This window comes from Sturnus vulgaris, chromosome 12, assembly GCF_052056855.1.
Source record: "Sturnus vulgaris isolate bStuVul1 chromosome 12, bStuVul1.hap1, whole genome shotgun sequence".
Lineage (NCBI taxonomy): Eukaryota > Metazoa > Chordata > Aves > Passeriformes > Sturnidae > Sturnus > Sturnus vulgaris.
The window spans coordinates 7,378,315-7,389,737 of record NC_142254.1 but is presented as its reverse complement, the minus strand read 5'-3'; the positions used below and the strand labels follow the sequence as shown (position 1 = coordinate 7,389,737).

The following is an 11,423-nucleotide window of genomic DNA, read 5'->3' as shown; positions in this document are numbered from 1 at the left end:
AAAACAGTTTCACTTGCCTTTACATAAAAAGAAGGCACACCTGTACATTTTTCTACCGACAAACTTGTCTTAGGAGTGCCTTGAAATGTGAACAACTGGCTGGGACATTCAGCACCACAGCATTTGGTACTTCCAGTAATAATGCAGCTGGCACATCACCCCACCCCACAGCGCTGCTGCTGCCAACTGCTGGCTGCCCACCACAGGCCTGCCTGAGTTCTTAAAGAGTTCATTTAATTTAAAGCAACACACAGATCACTATGAGGCTTCTTAGGAATATTTTAATGAAAACAGAGGACCAGCTGTACAGACTCAGTCAAGAAAACAATGCTGAAATGACAACGTTAATCCTGGGGCTAATATAAAACTGATTCAGCTCCCCATTCTTTTAATGCTTGCCACACCCTCCCATTCTAGGGCACAGGAACCTAGTGAAAATTGAAAATGTTCACAGTTTATTTTCCTGATATTTGAAATCTTAAGTATTTGCTTCACTTCTTACATAAAAAGAAAACTCAAAAATTACAATAAAAATGTGACAAAGTATGGATTGAGTCCTTTGAGTTCACAGTAATGTACTTCCTTATAAAACTTTCCTTCCCAGGGCTGAAAACAAACAACAGGTAAAATTCTTCAAAGTGCCCCAGCTACTTTGGCACCTTACATGTCAATCACAGGGGAAAAAATTAAAGCACTTAAACAAACGGAGTCAAGTCTCCTAAACAAAACAAAATGACTTTGAAAATTTTCACAAGTGACACATCAGCCTAAGAGCATCATGATTCCCTTCAGCAATTTGAATTAGTCCTAGGGCAGGCAATCCAAAATTACATAGCAAGTCAGTGTCAGGATAATGCAGTGATCTAACAGTATCTTTACAAATCCACACCAATCAAAAATGATAATAAAAATTTAAAAATGCCAAAACGGAATACCCCAAAATTATTAAGATTAGCATATATTTATAATTAGTATTGATAGCTAGTAATTGTTGTGCTAAAGATTCACAGCTATGGGAGTAAAATTCATTCCAGCATAAAAAGCCTGCTGTGTAGAGGATTATTCTCCATATTTTATTTGTGCTTTTAGCTCATTGGTAAGGTAAGTGGTCAGAACTCCTAACAGCTTGTCCCTGAGAGAAGAATTTGACATTACAAGAGCAATCAGCTGAGCAGCATCAGTCCAGTGTATGTTCTTGACAACAACCATGGCTTCAGCACAGAGTTTCTGCTTCTCAGCAGCAGGCAATTCCACTAAAATCTGAGGGACTGACTTGAACTGTCCAGAAGTTATCCATCCAATCAATCCACCCACTGCTCCTCCTAGGAAAGACAGAGAATCATTAGTCTTTACCAGTCAATGTTAAAGCCTGAAATTCTATCCACAGCCTTCACCAACAATGTTCCCACCTTCATTAGAAATCAACACAGAGTTGTATCTGTGTCTGCTTTAACTGGATTTATACATGACATTCAAGGCACCAAAAATGATTTTAAAAACTCTTTATATCCACAGCAATCACAAGGAAATCCTTTATACAATCAACAATAGCTTCAAGCTAGAAACCAGAAACAAAATATTACCTGGGACACTCCCTTAGGGTAAGCTCTACTACTAAATAAAACCTTGCCCAAGGGAAACACCAGACCAACGACTGCCTTACAAGTGTCACAATCTCTTACTAGACACTCCCAGATTGATCAAAGCTTTCTGCTTCTTTAAGAGTCACTCACTGCAGCCTCCTACACACATGAAGCCTAGCCCAGGTGCTCAGAGACCAAAGCCATTAGACACATTCAGGCTTTCATCCATCACATGCACATCCCACCCACCCCGGGTGGATAAGACATGCTGGGCTAAGTAGAAGGTCCCAGGTGATCAGGTAACAGCACAGGGATGGATCTACAGCTGATGTGACTGCGGCTGGAACCAGCCCAGCAGCCCGACAGGGCTCTGGGAGGGAGGGAAGGAGGAAGAACCCTCACAATGGAGAGGTGGCAGAACTGACGCTGCAACCTAAACTGCCATCCCCAGTGATGTTCCTAACAAGCCATCTATGCACTCACAGGGATGCAGTTTTTCATTAGACAAAAATTCTTAATTTGCAGCTTTTACTTAGTTAGCAATTTTTCCCATGATACCACAGAAATACTTGAAAGCCTACGATGGCTGAATTCATTTTCAAGGGACTTTTATGAGAACATCAATAACTGATTTAGGGGCACTTAATGCAAAAGCCACTAGAAGTATTGATGTCTAAGCTCCTCGTCCATTGAGACAAGATTTGTTATACGATCACACTTTTCCCCCCAAGCAACAAACCCACAGTCCACCCTGCTCAGAGCAGGCAGTCCTTGGGAAGCATGATGACTGCAAGCTTCTCCAGCAATGCTGCACATGGCAAGCAACTCATCCACATTCCTGGTGCAAAGCAGCAAAGGGACAACCCCTGCCACCCAGTCCCACACTCATCCAGGCTGTTTGAGCAAGTGAAGGTGCACCTGATTGTAAATGGTTCTCTAACTGTCTTAAACTTATCTGGCTTATTTACCTTTGCAGTTTTCAAAGTTAAATTAGAGTTATGATTTAGTTGCACTGTAATTTAGTTCGGTTAGTACTTATTATTTTTATTATATATGCTTATTATTGTACACTTTCAGTATAAAGTAATAGGTATACTTGTTCCAGTGCCTTCCTCAGTGGCTGAAGAACATCAAGATTGACTGGGAGACACTATGAAAGCTTAAACAAACACTTAAAAGAGAAAATACATCCAAGAGTAACTTCAGTATTTCTCTTCATCTCGCTCAAAAATGAGGCCACTTACATTATTACCTTTACTCCAGATTTTAAGCTTACAAATTTCTTACAAAAGCTTCATTTCTCTTCTTTGTTCCTCATAACTTCAGTCATGTATTTGTCAAAATACTATTCTGGCTATTAATTAAGCTTTGCACCTGTAACAGGAGTAAATACACAGCTTCAGTTTGCATTTTCTGTTATCACTCCTCACGAATTATTTGCTTGTTTTTGTAACTCAACCTGATGGAGGATCACTGCAATTCACTCCGGAATCAGTAAGCCAGTGAAATTCCTGCAACTGCTCACAGGACATTCAGCTGCTCAACATTCAAGGGCCAGGGCTCACATGCCTTTAGTGACAAGGCAGCTTCCAAACTAGACAACTCTTAATTCCAGAGTTACAGAGGACAGACAATTCTTTACTATTAGACTTTGGCTTATTCTTTACTATTAGACTTTGGCTTTCCTGTAATTTTCCGTAATAAGAAGAAAAGCAAATAATGAATCCCAGAGGGAAAAAAAAAAACAAGTTCATCAGGACGTGGATATCAGGAACTTTTAAAATACAGAAATAAGCACCATTTTCAGTAAGACTATTTGGAAAATGATCCTGCCCCCACGTTAAGGCTTATTCACCCTCACTCCCCATCACAGCAGGAAATCTCAACTCTGAATGCCCCCTTCCTTCAACCCACACCTGCTACACAGAGCTCCTCATTTCTCCACTCAGGGATTCAGCCACCCTCTTGTTCCTGAAGCAAAGCACACTTACCTACAGCGATTCCAGGTGGGCCTCCCAGTATCCCCCCGACAAAGGCTGATGCACCTGTCAGCAGTGCTCCCCGGCCAGAGTGTGCCACAGCAGCTTTCATGCCCTTCACCTGGGCAACGTGGCTGAGCAGCTTCATCACATCATCAGCACGCACCGGCATCTCGGCCACTCCAAACCCTGCAAAAGATGCTTTAGGTTTTCTCTTGACCGCTGCAACCGAGACTAAACCCAGCTGCTAAATGAATCTGGAGAACAAAACCCTGGCGTTCCATGACAAACACAGGAAGTATTTATTTTCTCTTTCGGTTCTTTGAAAACCACCCCCTTTACAGGAATTGCTGAAGGTTACTGAAACTGCCAAAGAGATCTCAGGTTAGACCAGGCAAAATGGGTTTATGACAAATTCAGAGATTCTACAGTATCAATTTCTTCAGTACATAGTTTTTTGGCCTGAGCAATTCTCATGTGTTCAGCATCACACACATCTCCAGGAAAAAGACAGAGCTTCACTCTACCACAGCTAGCAGATTATAATTGACAAATCTGTCAGGTATCATCTCATTGTCCTAATTTTTACCACAATTCAGTCAATTATTTACACAGACCAGTTCTTCCTGGTTTGTTACATGTTTAAACACTTCCATGCTGATTTCTGAAGGCAGGAGGCTCACTATAGCAACCAAGAAATCCCTGAGGAAGTGCTGGAGGAGACTCAGTACATTTAGTGCTCGGGGTGCTCTGCAGTCAGGCCATCTGACATATAGGGGTGGATGGATAAAGCAGTCAGGACTCAGCAGAGGTGCCAGAAGAGTCTCATATAGGAGGAAGCAGAGACACAGGACCCCAGCTTGCAAAATGCTATCATGTCCTCAGGAAGGGACAGAGACCTGTCCCTGAGAACAACACTCTGAGACCGAAACTTCACCTCATTCACTTCCTGCTGCTGCTCATTACATAAGTAGTTCCCACTAAAAAGTGGGAAATGCATAATAACTATGCACACCAGCTGAGGAAAGGGCTTCCAGGGATAATTAAAAACAAACAAAAAAGTATCCAATAAGATTAAAAATATAATCACATATATACAAGTTGCAGATTTCTTGTTGCACATGTAATATCAGCACTATGGAATAGATGAGAATTTGGGTTTTTTCCAGCCCCAAGAATATCTCTTATCTCAGTATGTGTGTAATACTTTCTCAGCCCAAGCCAACCTGTTTTAGAGTTTTTCCTGAATAGATCTCAGTGCAAAGTGAAAGTGGAGTGGTATCACACTATTTTTCATATTAAAGATTAACTACTCCAAAGAGAAAGCTTTCTTTTCCACTAAAATGGCTGACTGCAAATCATCCATGCCACTGCAGGATGCAAGCACTGCTGACACTGAACAAAAGTCTGAGTTTTGGGAAGGGACCTCATATGCTCCATAGCTGCAAAGAGGCACAGTAGGAAATTCATCAAATAGTTGATTTCTCTCACTACTTCATTCATCTTTGTGCCAGTCTAAAGAAAACATCCAAGTTCATCATTTTACCACTGTTGCTTTTGGGTTTTTGGCAGGCTGATGACACAGCAGTGGCTCAGAACAGCAGTGAGTGCTGGTTAGGGACAGCAGAGTGACACACTCTGCTTCTAGAGTTACATATTATCTCATTCAATAGGGCTCAAGCTCCAAGTAATGAACAAATGGCTGCTCTGTCTGTCCTAGAGCAGCAGGGAAAAACCCCCAAAATATACAACTGGTACAGCTCCCACTGCCAGGCCTGGGAATGATGGAAAGTGAGACAATTAAGTGTTTGTTTTTTGTTTTCTAACAAAAGGTGAGCAGCTTTCCACTCAGTGACATTCATAGCAGCCCTGAGGAGTCTGAGGTGCTGCAGGATTCACTCCCTCCTCTCAGACACCGATTTGTGCTCGTGTTTCAGCTCCGTGGCATGTCCTTGGACTAACCCAATGTGCTGAAAACAACTTGCATCTTCTCTCTGGGCTAAATTCAGTGAATGTCTCACACGAAGCCCTCCAGTATGAAGGCTCTGCAGCACGGGTGGGACAACACAAGTTGAAGAGGCGACAACACAGGGCTCACTGATAAGTAAGATAATCAGCTTTGCCCCCTCAAACTGAGGGAGTGCTACAATTTCCTACAGCAGTCTAACTGTGACAGATGTGAAATGATGTTGTATGAGCAGCCATGCCCACAGCTGAAGCATGAGGTTCCTGCACTGGGTTAAAGCTGTGTGCCCAAAATCACCTGCATTAGCATCCTGGCAAACGTGACACAGTGCAAAGGTAACCACCTACCCCTGGTTTCTCTGGGTAAGCAAATATATCTTTAATAACTAGCTTCAAAGTGCAGTTGACCTGAAGTTAAAAAATAGCCAGACCATAATGAACATAGTAACCACACTGTTGTCTGGCAGTGTATGAATTATTAATCTGTGGCAAGCAAATTTGTAACTTACTAGTCACCCTCAAGATAAAGCAGAAACTTTCTGGGACTCAAGAAACTGAAAGTAGTTTCTCCATACCAAATTACTGACTATCTCATTCCCCTCACAACTTCCCCAAAGGAAACTTCCACTTTCAAAATTAACATTTATTTGGGCTTTTTTGGCTTGACTGAACAAGGCTCTTGGCATAGCAGAGTGGTTCCTGCTTAATTCTGGAAGTGAGCATCACACTCAAAACTCTCAAAGACTTTATGAGGAGCACTCATTTTCTCTAAACTCTTACAAGTATTTCTACGATCTCTTGTCATATTTACGATAATTTAAGTCCTGCAGAGAACATCAGTGAACACAGTACCTGAGGCACAGCACATACGAGGGTTTTTTTTTTAAACTGTACGTACAGAGCACAAGTGGGAGCCACTGAAACATATATCATGCCCTAACATGTAAAGTAATCCCAGATTCCTACATTTGGCACACAGAATTGTGAATTCCTTGAAAAAAAATTCAATTAGGTTCCAATTAAGAATCAAGACGATCAATCAGGCAATTTTCAGTGAGCAGGTATTTATTTAGCCACACACCACAGGCCTTTAAAGGATATTTTAACACTACACTAACAAGTTGCAGCACAGAGACACCACAATAGCATTTAACCTGCTATTAGGATAAGCAGCCCCCACCGAAAAAACCAACTAAAGAACTGTCAGCAGCCAGCCAGCTCACTCAGAAAATCAAACAAAAGGGCTTATAAAGCTCTGCAGCTGCAAACCTCTAACACCTCACAGACTGGTAATGTCTCTAAGAAGCCAACTGCAAGAATGTGGAGCACAAAGTTGCATCTTACATCAACCTACAAATCAGATTCACAAGCAAGCAGAAGAGGACATTAGGCACATTGCAAAATGCCAGTGGTGCTACAAAGGAGCAAGGATCCTACCCCAGAATAGCACAGAAGGAGCTGTAACTTTGTGTATTAGAGGTACAAACACATGATAGCCAAAAACATTTATAAGCTCTGATGATGTAACTGACAAGTAACTTAATGTGCATTTTGATTCTAGCAAATCCCTACTGAATTCACCCAGACATTAGGAAACACCAGGACTGTAAAATACTGGATTTGGTCTAATGAAGAGATAGAAATGTCAAAATCCCTAAAATTGTGCGCAGTTTTCAAAGGTGCTAAGTCCCCACAGCTCCTACTGGCTTCACAGGGTACCAAGAATCTTCAACTCAAGGAAAAAACCAAACCCAAGAGTTCTAGAACATGAAGTTGCTGAGAAACCAAGCTTTGTTGTGCAATGTTTCTGTGCTACTGCACGTCAACAGCAGTTTGAACTGCAATAGACAGTTCTTTTGGGGAGACCACAAAGATGTACATCTCCTTGTGTCTTTGAAGTCTCCCCAGATACTCATCCAAAGTCAGATTCTGTACTTCAGTTGATGCTCCCTCCCTTACTTTCACCCTATGGACAGGGGAACAAAGTGAGCAATGATCCTGCTCTCCCTAACCAAAGGGAATGGTAAGATCATTTTACATCTCAACTTTGGACCTACAACCAGCAGGTTTTCTTAAGAAGAAAAATGCCATAGAAAGAATTAAAACAACAACATCATACCCAACTCATTGAAAGTCCTGCTAATATAAATAATTGAAGAGGGTCCTCAGGTAACTCTGTGGTGTGCACTTCATTTCAGCTCTTTGCAGATTCACATTCCTATCTCATCACCCTACTTCCCCCTTCACCAAATGATGACTTCAGACAAGCAAAAGCCCTTTTATCCCTGTGCTCACTATCCCACTTAGAGAAAAATGAGCCTCTTCCCAAATGTCCCCACAGGAAACATTCTCATCAGCACCCAGCCTGCCCCACCATCGAGCTGTCCTCACCACTCCTTACAGCTTTTCACTGAGGTAACTGAGCAAACATCTCTGTGCACATACACAGCACAAAAACCCACCCACACAGACACCACAAACCCACCAGCCCAGGATGATACAGAGCTAAGTCCTCTTACCTGCAGCTGTCTCTATCATCGTGGACATTGTGGTGATGAACAAGAATGTGAGGTGACAACTTCTTCTGTCTCAACTGTACAGCAACAAGCTCTGTATGTACTGCAGCCTTTCACAAGAAATAAGAGAACAGCACTGAAACAAGGTACTCAGACACTGAGACAGACTAAAGAACACAACTTCACAAACAACAGTGTGCAAGAAGATGTCATTAATTAAATTAAATAGGCTAGAAGTCCATCAATTATTTCAATAACAGCTGGTGGACAGACAAGGACTCAAGATATTTCCATCTGCAAAAGAGGACGATCTCATCACTGGTTCATACACATCCTGTAAGCATGAGTAGCACCTGGCTCCTAAATCATTACTTTTTGAAAATCCTACCTTCAGAGCCTGGTCTGGTACTTGAAACCCACAAAGCAGGTGGTCTGTCTGATATAAATCATGCATCAGCATCCAGTAAATATACCAGTTTTGAACCTGCTCTACATTTGCAATTTTCTTTGACTTTGCTAAGAACGAGTTGACTCCTGCTTTGTGGCATAACGGTTAAAATATGCTTACTGCCATTCTCACCTCAGCATTTGGTACTCTTTCCTAAGCATGAGGATTCACCGTATCTACAGATACTTACTGTAATAATTTGTTACTGACTATATATTTACTCAGATTTCTTTTAGTTTCAATTATATGAGGACATGGTAACAAACGCTTGTATTTGCTTGACAACCTGAAATCAATTGAAATGCATAAAAGAGCATTTTGATATTGTTTTGCAAGAACTGAAACCTTAATAGCATTGCTCTTCTTCTGTTTATTTATCAAAGCATATAATATAATCAAAACACTTGATTGATTTATTTAACACAAGAGGTAGCAAATTTACTCATTAGATGAGCAAACTACTTCTAGGGACCTAGAAGCTGATTTTACAAGGTTCTTAGATGCCTGAAAATGCAAGTAAGTATTCAATGGGAATGATCTCATTCCACTGAGATAAAAGGAAATTTGGCAACTAACCTGCCTAGGCACTTAGGATACCCAGCCTACCTGGTCTGCTAAATTACAAAGCATCTGTGAAAGACTGGCCGTCACTCCTTCCGCCCTTGAATTTTTATAGACCTGTTCATTGTCCTTCTAATTATAAACTGAGTGATTCCCCCCACCGTTTCCTAGCCAGTTTCTCCATTTGGAAGGCTGTATTAAACAAAGTTACAGGTTGCTTTCATGAGCTGGCTGATACTGAAGCCAATAATCACTTTCAGTTTAGAAAGAGGAAAGAGTGACACTCAGAAACACAAATAGCGAGTGGTTGTAGAGGTATTTACATGAATTTTTTCAAATCTATTTATTCCCAGCAGAGTGGTTTCCTTGTAGAGGTATTTAGCACAACACACAGCGGTGATATCTTGAAAATCTGAACTAAGCCTGAAAATTAAAGATGTTTCCCCTGACTCAGTGCAAAAACATAAAACGTCATCTCATTAAAATTAGTCAACATGTTCTGAATGTTTTAAAATTTATTTAAAATGTTATGACTAAAATAGGCTGAGCATAAAATGTAATTATAAATCCTCTAAAATAGAGATTCAATTACACTATAGCTATTTCTTTATTTGTTTTCCTGTCGATTTCAGGTTTACTACTGCTGAAGCATTGCTCCAGCCGCAATGGGACTTGCAGAAATGAGGACTGGGATGTTCCTTCCAAGCCCACCTAACCGCGCTCCTGTGTCACCTGCTCGGGGTGCCCTGCCTGGCAGGCGGGTGGGGCTGGATGATCTCAGAGCTCCCTTCCCCCCATAATGACTCGGGGATTCCGTGCAGCACACGGGGGGTTCAGCGGGGCCTGGAGGTTTTTAGGGGCACTAGCGCAGCACTGATGCCCGGCCCCAGGTCCGGGCCGGGCCGCAGGGGCTGGCGCGGCTCCCCCGGCGCTCCCTGCCCGGGGCTCAGCGCGAACCCCGCGGGCCACGGCTGTGCCCGGGGAGGGCGGCCCTCACGGGCAGAGCCAGAGCCAGAGCCAGCGCCGCGCCCTTCATCCCCTCCTCCCCTCCCCGCCTACCTCCGCCGGCAGCGCTCGGCTCTCCACAGGCCGGCCAGGAAACAGCGGTGGCACCGGAGGAGGGACCCGCGCAGCGCCCGGCCCGGCCCGGCCCGACCCGACCCGACCCGGCCTCAGCTCCGCCGAGCGCTGGGCCTGGGCAGCGCTGCCCGCTCTCTCGGCCTCGGGCCCTCCCTCCGCGCCTGCTCCGCCGCCGGCTCCGCCCGCCCCCGCAGCCCCGCACGGCCCGAGTGCGCTCGGCGGTGTGCGGGGTGGCACACGGTGTGCGGTATTGCACACTCTGTGCAGGGTGGCACACGCTGTGCGGGGTGTCACACTGTGCGGGGTGTCACACACTGTGCGGTATTGCACACACTGTGCTGTGTGTCACACGCTGTGCGGTATTGCACACTCTGTGCGGGGTGTCACACGCTGTGCGGGGTGTCACACTCTGTGCTGTGTGTGTCACACACTGTGCCGGGCCCGGAGCACGCACCGCGGGGCTCAGAGCGAGGGACAGCCTCTCCTCCTGTCGTGCGGGGAAGGGTGGCGAGGGTTGGGGCTGCTGAGCCTGGAGAAGAGCAGCTTTGGGGTGATCTCACTGTGACCTTCTGGTGCACGAAGGGAACTCTGAGGAAAGATGGAGCAAGGCTGTTTACTAGAGTATGTAGTGAGTGACAGGACAAGGGGGAACGGCTGCACACTGACATAGTGTAGGTTTAGGTTAGAAATTAGTGCCAGGAAATTAATTCACAATGCCAGAGGTTTATGTCCAAAAAGGAGACAGAAGAGTAAATAAAGTTCTGTAACTTTATTTGGATAAAGGGAGAGGCCATGGGACATTTCCTATGAGGGTCTCTCAGACTTGCTAGAGGATGCAATCCCCTTTTTATCCTAATTTCTTGGCTGCATTTCCCCCTCTTTCCCCAGTGGCTGAGGTACTTGAGAGGTGCAGACTTCCCTTAGAGCCTCTTCTAATGTGTATCCTGATATTTTTCTCTAAGTCCAGGAATTTAGCATGGCCTTGGGTGAGCAGCAGTCTGTGTCAATTAGTGGAATTCCTCTGGAATTTTTGGTTCCCCTCATTGCTTATTTCACCTATCAGTATCTGGCTTTATCTACCAGCAGGCCCACAGTGTGTTTGTAAAGATACCTCCCTCTCATTGGTTTCATTAGGAAAAAATTCTTTTATTGTGGTGAGGCATTGGAATAGGGAAGGACACACATTGTGGCTGCCCCATCCCTGGAAGTGTTCAAGGCCAGGTTGGACAGGGTTTGGAGAAACGTGGGATTGTGGAAGGTGTCCCTGCCCATGGCAGGGGTTGGAACAAGA

General features: G+C 43.9%; 1 protein-coding gene across 1 annotated transcript; it reads right to left on the bottom strand.

The window, feature by feature from the left end:
• Window positions 1–267: 267 nt before the first annotated feature.
• C12H19orf12 (chromosome 12 C19orf12 homolog) lies at window positions 268–10,288 on the bottom strand. The gene is made up of 4 exons (XM_014882255.2): window positions 10,112–10,288; window positions 8,047–8,153; window positions 3,575–3,751; window positions 268–1,322 (listed from the first exon to the last, which is right to left on the bottom strand). Exons 2-4 carry the CDS (start codon window positions 8,072–8,074, stop codon window positions 1,060–1,062), a joined length of 468 nt encoding a protein of 155 aa, XP_014737741.2. The 5' UTR covers window positions 8,075–8,153; window positions 10,112–10,288; the 3' UTR covers window positions 268–1,059.
• Window positions 10,289–11,423: the final 1,135 nt, after the last annotated feature.

Bases quoted from the DNA above. Each gene is read 5' to 3' on its own strand.
- C12H19orf12 (XM_014882255.2), bottom strand. From the start codon at position 8,074: ATGTCCACGATGATAGAGACAGCTGCAG. The intron at 3,752-8,046 runs GTAAGAGGACTT...CATCTTTTGCAG, and splicing joins GATGATAGAGACAGCTGCAG to GGTTTGGAGTGGCCGAGATG. The intron at 1,323-3,574 runs GTAAGTGTGCTT...TGTCTTTCCTAG, and splicing joins CCCACCTGGAATCGCTGTAG to GAGGAGCAGTGGGTGGATTG.